We start from the raw sequence: 18,084 nt of genomic DNA, 5'->3' as shown, positions 1-18,084 counted from the left end.
TGTGCCCATGAGCTGGGGGCAGGGGGGACCATGCAGGGAGAGGTTCAGAGCAAGGTGGAGACCTGCCTCTGGGCTGGGGTTGGGGTGCAACTCAGGGTAAGGCCAGCCACCAGCCCCCCAGCTCAGCTGCCCAGGGCCACCTGAGGCCGGCCAAGCTCTGGGCTCCAAGTAAGCACTGGGAAGGGAGTCCCCATAAGGAAGCAGCTGCCGGACTGCCCACCAGTCCCCCAGGCCTTCACCTACTCACCTTCATAAACTGCTCCACTGACTTGGACGCCAGGGAGTTAGAACGGAAGAGGGTGTTGGGGTCAGCTGAGAGGACAGAGAGAAGCGTTTGCTGGGATGTAGGGGGCTGGATCCATCTCACCCTACCCACCCAAGGTGGGGGCGGGGGCAGTGGTCATGATCTTTTCAGCCTCAGGAATCGAGGAGATCTGCCACATCAACTCCTTTCACGGTACAAAGGCCCAGAATGGTTAAGTGAGCTGCCTAAGGTCACACAGCACATGAGTAGTAAAACCAGGTCCTGAACCCAAGACCATGCTCCCAGCTGGCTGGGGGTTCCTAGGCCCTGTCACCCCAACACACAAAGACACAGCAGCCCCTCTTCTCCCTGAGCTCCCCAAATCTCTCTCTGAGACCCTCTGCAGACCCATCCTTGGGGAGTGATGCCTGGGGGTGGTCATGCAGGCAACTCACTGGTCCGAGCCACCTCACGCCGGGTGAGATAGTCCAGAAAGGGCCCAGTCAGGCCCTGGCCCAGAAAGAGCTTCACCAGCTTGGTGGCCAGCTCCTGGCGGCAGTCCCCCGAGGTCAACTCCTCCAGGACAGCCAAGGGGCTGGCGGCATCCTCCTGCACAAAGACAGGAGGCAGGAGAGGTGGCCTGGGCCCCTGGGACCCCAAAGCAAGGGGTGGCCATGATCCAGATCCCCCCCACACACCCCCAGTGACGCACCCACCTCTGCTGGCCCCAGCACCGACTCCATGAGCAGCTCCCTGAGTGGCTGGTAGTACCGTGAGGGCAGGACAGAGTCCTCGGTCAGGCGCACCTTCAACCTCAGAGCACCCAAGCTCCCGCTGACCGGGGCCAGAACACAGGAAAAGGAACGTAAGTATGTATGGGCAGGGGCGGAGAGCCAAGAGAGGCAGGTGTGAGCGCCGATAAAGAGCATGGATAATTGTCAGACAAGACAGGTATGGGCAGGTGTGAACAGGCGTGGGCAGTATAAACAGGGGTGAACAGGTATCGACGGGATAAATGGGAATGGACACAGGCAGGCAGTGTAAACAGATCCAGCCAAGGTAGAAAGATGAGGCCGGTGTAAACACATGTATACAGGAACGGATGGTGTGAACAGGTGTGTGGACAGGTGTGGAGGGACCAGAAATTCTGCACACACATCAGATTGAACTGACGTGTTTACAGGTGGATGGGGATAAGGTGAACTCATTTGGACACATGTAGACGTACGTTTTGAGACATTCAGCAAGCGTCTGTTAAATGAATGAAGGGACCTGGTGACAGCATGTGGGCTGACGTGGTCACCCATAAGGACTGGCCCGCGAGCAGAAGACGGAACCCAACATGGTTCCAGCCCGGCATCCTCCCACTGTACCCACATTTACCCAGAATCCTCCTCTGCTCTGGGAAAGGGCAGGAGGCGGAACCAGCCATTGGGGGGGTTGTGTTGCAGGACCTGTGGGGGGAACTCCACCTGTGGGGCAACACACAGGCCCTCAGCAGAGCTCTGCCATGCTGGGCCCTGGAAGAAGAGTTAGGCTGCCCACCCAAGGAGGGGTGGCAAAGCCCACCCAGGGTCAGCTCCTCCTCCTCCACCGTGTTCTATCAACACAACGATGGCAACAGTCTGTCCCCCAGTCCCTGATTATTAGCTCCCGCCAGGGTACCAAAGGCCTCCAGGGAGCACTTAATCTACAATTGAGGAAACTGAGGCTCAGAGAGGTGGAGTGACTTGCCCAAGGTCACACAGCGGCTAGACACAGCATGTCTGGAGTGAGTGTATTTTCAGCTCTGTTGAGGGACAAACTTGCATCTATCAAAAGGCTTAAAGATAGTCCAGAAGGTCAAGTCCCACCCTCCCCCTCTCTTTTTAAATAACAACTTTATACAGATATAATTTATATCTCATATAATTCACCAATTTAAAGTAATCAGTGGCTTTAGTATATTCACAGGTTATGCAACTACCACCACTAATTTCAGACCATTTTCTATCAGCTCCTCTGGCCAAAGAAAGCCTATATCCATTAGCAAACACTCCCCATCCTCCAGTCCCTGGCAACCACTAATTTTTCTGTCTTTATAGATTCTCTTGTATTTAACTTATATGCAGAGTACATCATGAGAAATGCTGGGCTGGATGAAGCACAAGCTGGAATCAAGATTGTAGGGAGAAATATCAATAACTTCAGATATGCAGATGACACCACCCTTTTGGCAGAAAGTGAGGAACTAAACAGCCTCTTGATGAAAGTGAAAGAGGAGAGTGAAAATGTTGGCTTGAAGCTCGAAACTCAGCATTCAGAAAACTAAGATCATGGCATCTGGTCCCATCACTTCATGGGAAATAGATGGGAAAACAGTGGAAACAGTGACTGACTTTATTTTTTGGGGTTCCAAAATCACTGCAGATGGTGACTGCAGACATGAAATTAAAAGACGCTTACTCCTTGGAAGGAAAGTTATGACCAACCTAGATAGCATATTAAAAAGCAGAGACATTACTTTGCCGACAAAGGTCTGTCTAGTCAAGGCTATGGTTTTTCCAGTAATCACGTATGGATGTGAGAGTTGGACTATGAAGAGAGCTGAGCACTGAAGAATTGATGCTTTTGAACTGTGGTGTTGGAGAAGACTCTTGAGAGTCCCTTGGACTGCAAGGAGATCCAACCAGTCCATCCTAAAGATCAGTCCTGAGTGTTCATTGGAAGAGCTGACTCATTGGAAAAGACTCTGATGCTGGGATGGATTGGGGGTAGGAGGAGAAGGGGACGACAGAGATGAGATGGTTGGATGGCATCACCGACTCAATGGACATGAGTTTGAGTAAGCTCTGGGAGTTGGTGGTGGACAGCGAGACCTGGTGTGCTGCAGTCCATGGGGTCATGAAGAGTCGGACACGACTGAGCGACTGAACTGAACTGATAAATGAAATTATGTAATATGTGGGGAGTTTGGGACAGGCTTCCTTCACTTAGCATTGTGTTTTCGAAATTCATCCATGTTGTGTGGATGAATGTGTCAGGATGAATGTCACAGGATCCATGTGTCAGGATGTCATTGCTTTTTATGGCCACATAATATTCTGCTGAGTAAATATACTATATTTTGTTTCTTCACCCATCTGTTGATAGACATCTGAGCGGTTTCGACTTTGGGCTGTTTATGAATGATGCTGCTATTTACATTAACGTAGTGTCGTGTGTGGATATGTGTTTCCCTTTCTCTTTGGTACACGCCAGGAGTGCAACTGCTGGGTCACGTGGTAACTCTAACTACTGAGGAACTGCCAGATTTTTCCAAAGCAGCGGCACCATTTTACACACTTTGATGACTTTGGTGAAGCATGCGGTCATTTCAAGGGAGGTCCATGACCAAGTCTCCCTCTTATTTACTCTATTCTTGCCTCCTTTTAAAAACTGGCAGCTTCAGCATTTCCCTGGTGGCTTAGTGGTTAGGACTCGGCTTTCACTGCTGCGGCCCAGGTTCAATCCCTGGTCATGCGACCCAGCCAAAAAAAAAAACAAACAAAAAAACTGTCAAAACAAAAATGCTGAGTATACATCCACTCAAAACTCCTGAGAGGCAAGAAAAATCATACCCACTTTACAGATAGGGAGACTGAAGTTCCAAGAGAAAGACCTTGAGCCCAGTGCATCCAGGAATAAGAGTTAGATTCTGGATTCAGAGAGACCCGAACTCAAATACTGACTCTGCCATTTCTTAATCATATGACCTTGGGAAAGCCACTTCACCTCTCCGAACCTTAGTCTTCCCATCTGTAAAATAGAGACAGCAATGGTCCCAGCCTCTTAACAGTGGCCATCAAGGTTATATAAATGAAGTGATGCTGGAGAAGCACTTAGCACAGTGACGCACACAGTCAACCTGGGTACTCTCATCCCGGAATAAGAATCTGGGCCCACCCTATGACTTTAGGTAGGTTCCTGCACCAATGGGATCATGGGACTCTGTCACCCAGGCCTGGCCAAGGTACCTGATAAGGCAAACATCACATCTACCCTTCCAAGTGAGCCCCAGGATGCCCAGCCCTTCTCCCCAGTCCCCCTTGGAGGCAGTGGTGAGCCATGGAGAGTGTCTGGGGGTGCTCACCATTCCCAAGAAGTCATTCTTGCCAACCATGTCCCAGTCCCAGAGTTCCACTCGCAGAGGGGATGGGGAACCTGGCATCTCCCGCAGCTCCAGCACCTCATCCCAGTGTGGGAAGCGAGTCTTCTTGATGGTCTGGGAGAGGAGGGAGTGAGAGAAGACAGAGCTAATGGGACCATTCTTGTCTCCATTTTACAGATGGAAAGGCTGAGGTTCAGAATGGTAAGTGGCTTTCCCAAGGTCATTTAATGCCCCAGTCTCCCAGCTCTGCTCCACCACTTACCGAAGTCTCCAAGCTCTGGCTGCCCCAAAACACACGCGCAAATGGGTCAGATGTGCCGGAGATGTCTCGTGGGGCCAGGTCCCTGAGGACAGATGAGGTAAGGAGTAGCGGTCACAGGACCCTTAAGGACCAAGACCCAAGCCTTGGGGAAGGGGTTCAGGGTAGACAATTCAAATGCTGCTGATTTCCAAGACAACAAAATAGTACATTGTAGGGATCTAGCAAAGAGCATCCCTCACCAGGTCCATCCAAACCTGGTATCTTCCTTTTGATTAACGCTACCCTGCGAGGACACATTACTATGCCCACATTTTCTAGGTAAGGAAACTGAAGCACAGAAAGGTCAAGTTGAACATCACAAAGCAGCAGGTGAAGGTGCAGTGAGGAAGGGAAAGGGAGCCTTTGTTTCCCTGGAGCCCATGGATGGGAGACCAGATGCCAGGTTTCATAGCCTGGATTCTCCCATTCACTGGCTGAGTGACACTGGGAGAAGTCACTGTCCCTCCCTGAGCCTCAATTTCCTCATCTGAAAAATCAGAGTAATAACAGACTGACCTCACAGGGCCAAGGGACGAGATGACATGTGGAGAGTGCTCAGCTCACTCATTCACTCAACAAACACTCCTACCCATACTAGGACCAAGAAAAGGCATGAGGAAGGGACCCCCTGCCTCTGGTTGCCATGACAACCCAAGTTTCAGCCTCTCCCACCCCTCCTTTTCAAGGTCCCCCAAATCCAGGGACCCTCTCCCCCACACACCCAGGGGCTGCTTGTTTCCTCCTGCTGTTTCTCTCCCACCCTGCTTGGCATCCAAAGCCTTCTTTGGTTTCCTAGGAGCCAGCCTAGTTGCTAAGCGACAGCAATCGGTCCCTCTCCTACTTGCAAGGATCCTGCATAGCTTTGTAGTTGGGGAGGAGGCCATGGGCACAGAGTAAGTGAGGAGTCCCTACCCCTAAAAAGTCCTTTTGCCTGTCCTATGCCTGCCTGCTACTCCATTCAATCTCCAGGGAGCTCCAGCTGAGGATAGAATCTGGAAGTGGTGGGAGAGGCACAGAGAGGGCAAGAAAGGACTTTAAGGTCACAGAGCAAACTAGAAATAGAGACCTAGTCCAACTTGGGTGAGGACTGGCCTAAAGGTAAGAATAAAGGGAGTAAGGCGTGGGGAAAAACATGGGCAAAAAACAAAATAAGACATGGGAGCGTGAAAGGAGTGGAAATAGTCAAGGAAATAGAGTGGTGGGGCAGCTGAGAAAGGAAATAGAGTGATAAACAGACAAGAGGGAAGATGGGTATCCCAGGAGTTGTATCCATCTTTTTTCTGATGTTTGCTTGGGACAGGACCTGCCCCTCCCTTTCTCCCAGCCCACATGACTTGAGTGGGTTGATTCCTCCCTCTCTGTCAGGAAGGGACTTGCTACTCAGGTCTGACCAATCAGAGTCAGTGTAATTGGTTCAATGATAGGCAGGTACTCCAAACTGGGTCAATAAGAGTTAGTCCTAGGATATTGGTTGGAAATGGTGGAAGATAGTTTTTTCCATTGGAGCTGCCAAATTGGTAGGATGCCAGTCTGGGGCTGTTAGGGTCAGCTTTGCCCCTACCTGGGGAGAAACTGTCTGAGAATAAAGTTAATACAAAAGACACCCAAGGAATCTATGTCTACAGATTCCTGATGTCTCTGTTGGAGCACCTGGATCCAGCCATGCCTTAAGCTGCATGTCATTCACATGAGCCAATCTGCTTAAGCCAGTATAAATTGGGTGTCTATCACTTATGATTTGATTAATACAATCTCCACACCCATCTGCCTGGTCATTCTGAGTATCTGGCCTTTGGTTGCTGGTCACTGGAGACCCAACAAAGATTTTGCTCAAGCTTTAACCCAAGAAACTTGCCACCTGGTGAGCTTGGACTGTTTGCCTTACAAAGGATGTCGGTTTTGAGCCAAGACATATCTCAGGAGTGAGGTGGTCTCAAGGCAGCTGGGAGGAATCCAGTGGATTCCTGCTCATTCTCAGACCACCCCCCACCCTACCCTCACCCCCATCATGACCATACCTAGCCTGGAGCACGTGACAGTGAAGACAACGGCCCCGCACGTCCTCCAGCGTCCGCACGGACAGGCAGATCTCACCCTGCACCTCCGCGTCCGGGTCCACACGGCTCAGGTTGATCCAGCTGTCGATTCCTGGAGGGCACAGGCACCAGCATTCATTAAGCACCTACCACCGTCTAGGCATTGCATTATCTTTAAAAATTCAATTAACGTTAAAAAGATATCGAGTCATGGACCTCTTGGTAGCCTTCTGCTATAGTTACTGTAATTATCCCCACTTCCAGATGAGGAAAAAGAGGCACAGCAAGGAGGGAACTAGTAAACCGCAGAACTAGGATTCAAATGCAGGCAGTATAGTTCTAGGGCCAGGGCCCCTAACCATGTACTATCACACTCTTCATCCGTCCATCATTTACTCTCCCCTCAGGAAGAAAAAAAGAAAAACAACACTTGGCATTCCTATCTCTGAGCCTTCTTATAGGCTCTCGGCCTGAATCAATCAAGTCAGTCTTGGTCTTCTCAATCTTAACCTCTCCTTCTTTCTCTCGCTCTCTGTCTCTGTCTCTCATTTCTCTCAACACATTCAAGATACTGTTCCAGGGACTTCCCTGGAAGTCCAGTGGTCAAGATTCTGCACTCCCAATGCAGGTGTGGGGCATGGGTTCCATCCCTGGTCAGGGAACTAAGATCCCACACGGCAAGTGGATATAGCCCAAAAAAAATTTTAATTAAAATTAAATTAAATTAATAAAAATTTTTAAAGATACTGTTCCACTGACTTCCAGCTTCAGTTGTAGTTACTGGGAAGTCATTCCAGCCTAATAATTGATCTTGCATGAATGGTCTATCTTTTCCAAGTTTAAGGACTAAGTCTTTGATGTTTTTTGCAGTCTCCCCACAGTATATCTAGGTAAGGATATTAAAAAAACAAAACAAAACAAAACAAAAAAAACCCTGCTTAGTAAAGGCTGTGCTCCTTCTACTTATGAAATCATGCTCTTGAGTTCTGGAAAATTCCAGGTCATCAATTTTTTAGAATCCTTTCCTCTCCCCAGATTTTTCTATATTCTGCTTCTAGGACTCCAATTAAATGGATGTTAGAGACTTTCTCAGTTATTTTCCATGTCTTGAACTTCTCTTATATGCTTTTCATTTCTCTGAGCTGAAGTTTAAATAATTTATTTAGATCTCTCTCCCAGTTCACTAATTCTGACTTCAGCTCTGAAAGAATGATGTGCCACTCATCCACTTGGTTTTTAAGGTCAACAATTGTACCTTTTATCTCTAAGCATTTGATTTGGTTCTCTTCCAAGTCAGTCTATTTTTTTTAATGCATTGCTTTAATTTATCATGGTTATTGCTGGCCCTTCCAGGTGATTACATTTTATTTATTGAATTTTTAAATTCTTATATATCATAAATACAAAGTCTAAAGTCTTTATGGGTCTAAATCTGATGGTCATCATTTCTGCTGACTCTTGCTCTTGGTGGCTCACTTCCTTGTGTGTGTGATGATCTTTGATTGTGAAGCCACACTTGTTTGAGCTCACCCTGTGAGAAATTTAACATGAGGATGCTTATCCCTGGAGAGGAGTAGCAGTTGCTTAGGAACTTTGAAGGGGAATTCTCAGGTTCAGTAATAGCCACCTTGCCCCTGGCCTAAGATTTAGTCTGTTGACTGTGAATCTGATATTGACGTTAACTTTCAGGGAAATCCTTCCTTACTACCTTGCCTCTTGCTCACCACTCCATGTTAGGTTTTAGCTCATGATTCACTGGGAGTAGAAGGAGGAATGGAAGAGGGCATGGCAACCTGCTCCAGTATTCTTTCCTGGAGAATCCCATGACATGGGATGGCTCCTCCATGACAGAGGAGCCCGGCAGGCTACAGTCCATGGGGTCGCAAAGAGTCAGACACGACTGAAGAGACTCAGTACACATGCTTGCCTGCAGATGGAGGAATACTGAATCCTCTTCACATCCTTCCAACACTGTGTTAGGAATTGCATCTAATTCAGGATCTCACTGTTATGTGGCCAGAGAGCCATTCTGTGGATCGAGTCTCCCATGCTGCCGGAAGTTCTACTTTACCTCTCTATCTCTTTCGTTATTCCCAAGTCCAGGATGCCATCAGCTTTTTCTAACTTGATTAGGTATCTGTTGCAATAACCAAGTTAGAAAAGTGAAGTTCCATCTCACCTCACTTCACTTGGTATTGTGTGGACTAAATGTAAAGTGCTTAGCATTGTGCCTGGCACATAATAAGCCTTCACTAAATAGGAGTGATGATTATAATGATTGGCACATAGTGTGCTGTCAACTAATGCTCACTGATGCAAAAATATATTATTATATTATTCAATAAATGGTGTCAAGATAACTAAGAATCATCTAGACCAAAGCAGTAAAGTTCAATCCCTATTGGATGCCTTGTATCTGGGTAAGTTCCAAATAGATCAAAGACTTGACTGTTAAAAAAAAAAATGGGAATAAATTGTTGCTAGAAAGAATCATATAAAACAATCTGTCCTAATATCAGGACTGAGAAGGACTTTCTAGGCATTACATAAAAGTGCACCCCCCCACACACAAATTTTGATTACAGAAAAAGAAGCAAATTTTCTACTGGAAAAAATGATAAGCAAAGTCAAAATATAAGCCACAAGGAGAAAAAAACAATTGCAGCTAATGTGACAAAGTTTATTTTCCTCATATATACAGATCTCCCACAAAAAGGGAAGAAACGGCAAACAACCCAGTGGGTGAAAAATACACATACAATGTAAATAGACAATAGACACAAAAAAGAGGAAATAAAGAGACTCTCGATTATATAAAAAGGTCTTCAAACTTACTTATACCGAAATGCAAAACAGCGTACACAACAAGCCAATTTTTTAACCTTTCAGATTCAAGATCCAAAAGTTTGGCATTTGTTGACAAGGTTAAAGGGTAGATTAATCTGTTAACTGTTAAGTAACTGGAGAGTAACTTAACAATAACTATAATCAATAACTATAATAAAACATGCTAATGTGGATACTCTTTGATCCAGCAAATCCACTTCTAAGAATTCATTATGCTGATTGATATAACTGGCATACATGGGGACTTCCCTGGCAAGTGGTTAAGACTCCTTGCTTCCAATGCAGGGAGCATGGGTTTGATCCTTGGTTGGGGAGCTAAGATCCAACATAGAGCACTGCACAGCCAAAATTTTTTTTAATTAATATAAACTTGCATTAATATAAACTTGTGTGATGTGTGCAATTGCATTTGCACAAGGCTATTCATTGCAGCATTGTTTGAACTAGGAAAACATTGTCAGTAACCCAAGTGCACATCAAGAAGGCACTTTAGCCAAATAAATGATGGTACATCCACAAAACGGAGTTCCATGAAGTCATACTAAGAGCAAAGAATGCAGAAGCTCTTGAGACATTAGTATGGAAAGATTTCCAAGATACACGGCGAAGTGAAAAGACAGGATATAGAACAGTGCGTTTAATGGAGTTCCTATTACTATAAAAAATAAAAAAGTGAAGTAGCTCGGTCGTGTTTGACTCTTTGCGAATCCACAGACTATAGCCTACCACGCCTTTCCGTGCATGGGATTTTCCAGGCAAGAATACTGGAGTGGATTGCCATTTCCTTCTCCAGGAGATCTTCCCATCCCAGGGATTGAACCCGGATCTCCAGCATTGTAGGCAGACGCTTTACCGTCTGAGCCACCAGGGAAGCCCTGTTTCTATAAGCAGAGAACAAAACGCATACAGTAGAAAGAGCACAGACTTTGGAACTAGACAACTTGGTTCAAATCCCAGCTGTCCCACTTAGTCACTTTGTGATCTTGGACAAGTTATTTAACCCCCTGTGATTCAGTTTGTTCACCTATAGGGTGGGCATAGGGCTTCCCAGGTAACACTGGTGGTAAAGAACCTGCCTGCTTATGCAGGAGACATAAGAGATGTGGGTTCGATCACTGAGTCGGGAAGATCCCCCGGAGGAGGGCATGGCAACCCACTCCAGTATTCTTGCCTGGGAAATCCCACAGACAGAGGAGCCTGACGGGCTACAGACCATGGGGTCGCAAACAATTGGAGATGACTGAAGCATCTGAGCATGTGCATGCAGAATGGGCATAACAAGAGTACTCATCTCTTAGGGTTATTAGAATAATTAAGTGAATTGATATGTGTAAAGCACTTCATGGGAAATAGATGGGGAAACAGTGGAAACAGTGTCAGACTTGATTTTTTGGGCTCCAAAACTACTGCAGATGGTGACTGCAGCCATGGAATTAAAAGATGCTTACTCCTTGGAAGAAAAGTTATGACCAACCTAGATAGCATATTCAAAAGCAGAGACATTACTTTGCCAACAAAAGTCCATTTAGTCAAGGCTATGGTTTTTCCAGTGGTCATGTATGGATGCGAGAATTGGACTGTGAAGAAGGCTGAGCGCCGAAGAATTGATGCTTTTGAACTGTGGTGTTGGAGAAGACTCTTGAGAGTCCCTTGGACTGTAAGGAGATCCAACCAGTCCATTCTAAAGGAGATCAGTCCTGGGTGTTCTTTGGAAGGACTGATGCTAAAGCTGAAACTCCAATACTTTGGCCACCTCATGCGAAGAGTTGACTCATTGGAAAAGACTCTGATGCTGGGAGGGATTGGGGGCAGGAGGAGAAGGGGACGACAGAGGATGAGATGGCTGGATGGCATCACTGACTCGATGGACGTGAGTCTGAGTGAACTCTGGGAGTTGGTGATGGACAGGGAGGCCTGGCGTGCTGCGATTCATGGGGTTGCAAAGAGTCGGACACGACTGAGCGACTGAACTGAACCGACTGAAAGCACTTAGAATGTGACCAGCACATAGTAAGCACTACATAAATGTTTGCTGCTATTACTGTTGCTACTTGCTTGCATATGTTTTTTAAAAATATTTATTTTATTTATCTGTCTGTGCTGGATCTTAGTTGCAGCATGCGGGACCTTTAGTTACAGCACAAAAAGTCTTAGTTGTGGCACATGGGATCTAGCTCCCTGAGCAGGGATCAAACCCGGGGCCCCTGCGTGGGAGTGTGAAGTCTTAGCCACTGGACCACCAGGGAAGTCCCTTGCTTGCATAGGTTTAAAATGTCCCTAGAAGGACATACAAGAAACTGACACCATGGGGGATGAGAACGGAGAAGCTGGGACAAGAGTGACAGTCCCACCGCTAACTGTGTCTTTTGAATATTGAACGGAAATAAGTTAACTGCTCAATAAATGAATTAAATTAAAATCCAGGCTTCCCTGGTGGCTCAGTGGTAAAAAAAAAAAATCCGCCTGCCAATGCAGTAAACACGGGTTCAATCCCTGATCCGGGAGGATCCCATGTGCCATGGAGCAACTAAGTCCATGAACCACAACTACCAACCCTGTGCCCCAGAGCCCAGGAGCCACAACTCCTGAAGCCCCTGCTCCACCACGAGAAGCCACTGCAATGAGAAGCCTGTGCATGGCAACTAGAGAGTAGCCCCCGCTCGCTGCAACGAGAGAAAAGCCCATGCAGCAACGAAGAGCCAGCACATGCAAAAAAATAAATAATGCAAATTAAAAAATAATAAAATTCAAAACAGAAGCAACAACGAAAATAATTTCCCCCGAAGGCTCTGTGTTGCCCATGCTGCTTGCTATGCCCCAGCAAGCGCCACCCCCCTCCCTCTGCCTGGCACCCTCACCCACCTCGGGGGTCCGCTGTAATGGCCTCCCTGCTCAGCGAGATCTTGCCTATGATGTCATCTTGCCTGCAGAAAGGCAGGCAGGTGAGGGTCCAAGTCAGGGACCCCTGCCCCGCCCGTGGAGAGGTGGGTGCAGATGTCAACGGCTGGGTGGACAGGCACTGTGCTTTGGGGTGTCCCGCCTTCCCTCAGATGCCCAGGTTTGGGTCCCCAGCACACACACCCCACTGTGTCCTCGTCCAGCACGTAGAAGGACAGATGGTGGAAATCCAGGGGCAAGTGCACGGTGTACTCCTCCCCCCAGAAGGGGCTCAGACTCCGCCAGATGGTTGCTGTCCTGCAAAAGGGGGCACAGGGGGCCTTTGGGCCACACAGGCAGCAGATACTGGGGGACACACACACACACACACACACACATACACCCAGAGCTACTCAAACACAAATACAGCTACACATACACACTCACATAGACCCAAGAACCCAGATATAAGATACACACAAATACACACACAAACCATAACACACACCCAGAGACCTTGACACATGCACACACAACACACACACACACAAACATTCACAGATACACCAAGGAAACCAGAGACACAAAGAGACACATGCACACACATACAGATACCAATATGCATCTTCAAAAATCTCTAGAAATATACAACTATGTGTTTCTACATACAGACAAGGGCAGACCCACACAGAGAAAACATTCACACGGATAACACAGACAAAAAAAAATGCCCAGAACATGGAGACACACACAGACACACATTCACACACACAGAGTGATACCCGGCAGAGATACACACAGAGGATCACAAAACCCTCACTAACAGACAAGACCCACAATTCGATTCATCCATTCATTCACTCCATAAGCACTCACCCTGACTATGTGCCAAGCCTTGGGGCTATGGGAAATTAGAGGAAGAGGTGCCAAGGAGCCACCCCCACAGAACTCCCCCAGCAGAAAGGGGCTCCCTCCTGAGCCCTATGACACAGCAAGAGAAGTCCTGTGATTGGTTAGACCAGCGGTGCCCACTGGGCTGAGGATGGGAGGGGTCAGGAAAGGCTTTCCCTAGGAGCCAGTCAGGCAAAGCAGAGAGAGGATAAAGACAGTCCAGATGGCTGGAAGAGCATGTGCCAAGGCACTGAGGCAGGAATGGTGAATTTGAGGAACAAGAAGATGGTGGCTGGGAGGCAGGAAAGTGTGAGGGGCCAGGGGACCATGAAGTCAGCAGGGGCCGGAGCACTTAATCAGCAAGAGGGAAGCCCAGAAGGGTCAGGAACCAAGACAGACCCAGAAACAGATACACACCTCTTCACCCCAACACCTCTGCAGATGCACTGCCCTTTACCCAACAGCGAAAAGAGAACTCACTTTGCCCGGTCAACACACACTCAAGTTGACAGCTGCAAAATTTGGCCAACACCCCTGCCTCTGCCTTCTTCCTTCTGAGGCGGAAGGCAGATGGGCCCCCTTCAGGGTAAAGCGATTGGAGACTCATTCCCTATGGACCAAAACTCCAAGACAATAGCAGGACTATTAAGGGAAAGTCTGGGCCCTGCCCAGACCACATACTTCTCATTCTGGAAGTCAGGAGACCTCTCTGACCGCACATGTGCAGGAACGCTCCTTGGAGGTCAAAGGGGAGTGATGTTAACTAAGGCCGGGCTACCCACAGGCCTCTTCAGTAGAGTCCATCCTGGCTAAGAGATGCGTCCACACATGGAAGGATCCTGAGATACGCTAAATGCACACTGTGAGCCAGGTAAATCAAAATGACTGAAAACCTGAAGAAATGCCCATAAAAGTAATTCAAACTATCACAAGGGCACAACTCAGGGACTCGCCCTCTGAGCCTGCCCTTATGCCTATTCACTACACATACTGTACACTCTGCCCTCTTAATACTTGACTTGCTTCACGACTTTCCATCTTTGTGGGAATTCTTTTCTGCAAAGCCCAAGGGCCAGGGCCCTTGTCACTGACCAGTGGTCTAGTAGATGAGCATCTGGTGCTCTCACCATCACAACCTGGCCTGTCTCTGGCTGGGAACTCAAGCCCCACCTAGCTTCCACCACACTCTTCCCCAATAGAGTGTGAACATGGACACACACACACACAGACCAAGGCCGCTCCATCAGACCAACCCTTCTTTCCAAACACTCGCTTCCGTCCTACCCCACCCTCTTTCCAGTTGGAAGTACCCCCAGGCTCCCCAGCCCGTGAACTTGGAGGGTCTTCAGAACCCAGAGATGGGGAGACAGCAGCCTGGGGTCACACAGAAAATCAGTCTGTGGGCTTGGGGGTGGTGTCACAGAGTGTGGTAAGGGGGCAGAGTAAACACAGAGAGAGTGATGGGGGATAAACACACAGATTAGCTGGGGTGCTGCAGGTTGACCCTCCCCCACATGGGCTCCCTGCCCCCAGCTCCCAGCCCATCTGGACCAGAACTGGCGCCAGGAGGATCCTGAATCCTCCGTCTCCATAGGAACCGAGGCTTCAGCCGCCCGCCCACCCACGCCCCTCAGGCCTGCGGGGGTGAGAGCTGTCCCTCGGCCTGCGGGGGCGGCAACCAAGCCCAGCCCAGCCCGAGACTGGCTCACGCAACCAGACATCTTCACATCCTCACGTGTTCACAGTGGTGTCTGTGTACCCAAATAAGCAGGCATCGGTGCACACATGCATGTACATGGCAGCCCACGTGTGCACACACGCATACACACCCCACACGCTGGTACACAATGTGAGCCTCTGAGTCTGCACACCCACAGGGACACACATCGGTGGTCACGGGCATTCACACCAGCCCTCCAACACTTCCCCACACACCATACACACTCACATGCGGGTCCAACTGGGCACACATGCACACACACACACACACACACACACACACCAGTGCCCGCAGCACCCAGCAGGCCCAGAACTAGCCAGCCCAGCCAAGCGTGAGATGCCCGCCCCCAGGAAGGCACAAGCTGGCAGCCGCTGAGTCAGCCCCAGGACGCGGGCAGGGACATCGTCAGGGCAAGGGGGAAGGTGGCGGCCAGTTGGTGGGACTAGATGGACAGAGGAGCCAGCAGGCCCCACCATCCAGGCCCGTGGCTGGGGCACAGAACACCCACCATCAGGCCAGCGAGTCCATTCGTGGGGTAAGTGTGCCCCCACGGCTCTCTTTTCAACGTGGATCCTTACACCTGGACTCCCCCGTCTCCTTCACCCCATGCCTGGCTTCTCCCCGCCTCACCTGGCCACAACTTCGTCGTCCACTTTCACGATGCAGTAGGGGTCACTGCTCCCCGACCTGCAGAAGGAGAAGGTTTGGGGAGCAGGCTTGAGAGGGTAGACCGGAGTGGGGATCCCAGTCCACCTTTGTTTTATAGATGCAGGGCAACTACGGCCCAGAGAGGGGAGGGGATTTGCCCAGGGTCACACAGCAAGTCCAGTAGAGGCAGGACCTCTGGGGACCAGATCATGTCATGGCTGCCCAGCAGCCACCCACTGAGTGCCTGACCTCCTTGAATGGGCCCAGGGCTTCCACCCAGAGAAACAGAACACTGAGACCTGAAACCAGAACATATGGAGTCCGGGGCCCAGGAAGCCTAAAGTGCTGGTCCAGAGCCTGTGCTCATCCGGTGAGTCATCCCTGGCCTCAAGCTTGCTCACTGTGGAACCCCAGCAAGTCCTCGCCCCTCTGTGGGCCTCAGTTTCTCTGCTCTGTAAGTTGGGTGTGATATTTCCACACACCTCTTAGGGCAGGTGAAGGAGCTAAAGAAGCTAACGCGTGGTGTGATGCATCACTGCTGACCCCAGAGCTCTTCCCACAGATACCTGAACCCCACCCTCAGGGTATGTGCTGCCCCCTCCGTTGGGAATTTCCCTGGGAGGGGACGCTGCATAGCTCAGCCTTCAGTGGGGATGGACCTCAGTGGATGCTCTCACTGCAAGCACAGACCAGGGCAGCCAGACCTCAAAACTCAGCCAGTAGGAGACATAGGCTGCATCCCCTCAAGCAGCCACGAGACATTGACCAACCAAAGCCAGTTCTGTCCCCCCCTTCATAATAAGGGTTACTAGTCCATCCCAAGATGGGCTGCAACCTCTCGAGTAGCCATGAGCTATTAGCCAAACAAAGCCAGTTCCATTCCTCCTTCATTACAAGAGTTACTAGTCCATCTCAAGATGGGCTGCAACCCCTTGAGTAGCCATGAGCCACTGGGGCAACCAAAGCCAGTTCTATCCCCTCTTCATAATAAGGGTTACTAGTCCATCCCAAGATGGGCTGCAACCCCTCGAGTAGCCATGAGCCATTAGCCAACCAAAGCCAGTTCCATCCCCTCTTTATTATAAGAGATGCTAGTTCATCTCAAGATGGGCTGCAACCCTGTGAATAGCAGAGTCATTGACCAACCAAAGCCATCCCCCCTTCATAATAAGAGTTACTTGCCCATCCCAAGCTGACCAGGGTTCCTCATGACTTCCCCCACCCCTGCCCGCATCCCATCACACAGGCTTCCCTTGTCTTCCACCAAGCTCAGTCCAGCCTCAGGGCTTTTGCACTTGCTGTTCCACATCCACCTTTCTAAGACACCTACTCTGTTCTTGAATGACTCCATCTTTTCCTTCAAACCTCAGCCCCAAAGTCACTGCCTCAGAGAGGTGGTCCTTGATGACCACTGTCCTCCGACAGTGGACAGTGTAAAATTGCCCTCTGATCCCTCTGAGCACATGAAGTCATCTTGCTCCCTTGTTTCTCTGTGCTTCGTGTCTGTCTCCACGGCTCCCTGCCACTTGTGAACACTGAGATCCTTGGGGGAGGAGCTGTGCCTCTGTCCCCCTCCCTCCACAGCCTGGCAGAGTCAGGATTTGAACTCAGGTCTGTGGGGCTCAGCATACATATTCCCAACCAATGCCATCTGCACTCCAACTCAAGATCCCTTCCCCACATGGCCCCTTTCCCTGATACTCCAGCCCCCGCCCTCTCTCTTCCACCCTCTCTCGGTTCAGTCTGTCACTGATCCACAAATGCCTCGGGGATTCCAGGAAAGAGGGACATGGCACCAGGAGCTGCTCCAACCTCGTCTGCTGGCTGAGCCCTCTGCGGGCCGCAGTTTCCTCTTTGGTTGCTTTCCCTCAGCTCCCTCTGCCGAGTGTGCCTTCATTTCCCCATCTGCTCTCCATCCCTGAACATCTCAGTCTAGTCGGCAACCTGTGCCTCCACGTTCCTCTCTGGCCTCCCTTCAGCATAATGCCCCAGGCCTCAGTTTTCCCATCTGGATCTATTCCAAACCCATTGGGCTGAGTAACACTGGGAGCCTCAGTTTTCCCCTCCAGATGCCCAGGGCTGGGTGACACCCCCTCCATCTCGTGTCTCTCTTCACGTCCTCTATTCCTGAGCCTCTTTTAGGCAGGCTCCCATCCTTTGGTTTCCCCAACAACAGATATAGGACAGACAGGCTGGAATCCACTAGAAAAGGGCTGGGAGCCACAGCCCCTCCTGTTCACCCAGCCTGACCCCTGGGCCCCTCTGGGAGCAGAGCACGTCAGCTTCAGGACTCTGACGCACGAAGGCCTTATCAGACTCCTATCAGGTAGGGGCTACGGTGGCAGGAGGGGGCTGCCCCCTCCAGACCCTGGATCTCTCCAGACCCTTGGC

At 49.6% G+C, this 18,084-nt stretch overlaps 1 protein-coding gene across 2 annotated transcripts in view; it reads right to left on the bottom strand.

The window, feature by feature from the left end:
• RASAL1 (RAS protein activator like 1) overlaps positions 1 to 18,084 on the bottom strand; it is a 33,253-nt gene that overhangs the window by 11,769 nt on the left and 3,400 nt on the right. For both annotated transcript variants that reach the window (XM_006053021.4, XR_006545512.2), the window contains exons 2-11: positions 15,676 to 15,732; positions 12,639 to 12,752; positions 12,420 to 12,481; positions 6,693 to 6,822; positions 4,636 to 4,717; positions 4,356 to 4,487; positions 1,628 to 1,716; positions 961 to 1,078; positions 700 to 853; positions 248 to 312 (exon numbers count right to left, since the gene is read on the bottom strand). In XM_006053021.4, the coding sequence (XP_006053083.1) occupies positions 248 to 312; positions 700 to 853; positions 961 to 1,078; positions 1,628 to 1,716; positions 4,356 to 4,487; positions 4,636 to 4,717; positions 6,693 to 6,822; positions 12,420 to 12,481; positions 12,639 to 12,752; positions 15,676 to 15,732 (1,003 nt within the window). The remainder of the gene's footprint in view (positions 1 to 247; positions 313 to 699; positions 854 to 960; positions 1,079 to 1,627; positions 1,717 to 4,355; positions 4,488 to 4,635; positions 4,718 to 6,692; positions 6,823 to 12,419; positions 12,482 to 12,638; positions 12,753 to 15,675; positions 15,733 to 18,084) is intronic.

The sequence above is a fragment of the Bubalus bubalis genome, chromosome 17, assembly GCF_019923935.1.
Source record: "Bubalus bubalis isolate 160015118507 breed Murrah chromosome 17, NDDB_SH_1, whole genome shotgun sequence".
NCBI classification, from domain to species: Eukaryota; Metazoa; Chordata; class Mammalia; order Artiodactyla; family Bovidae; genus Bubalus; species Bubalus bubalis.
Note: the sequence above shows the minus strand (reverse complement) of the source record. Positions and strands in the feature narration are given on the sequence as shown.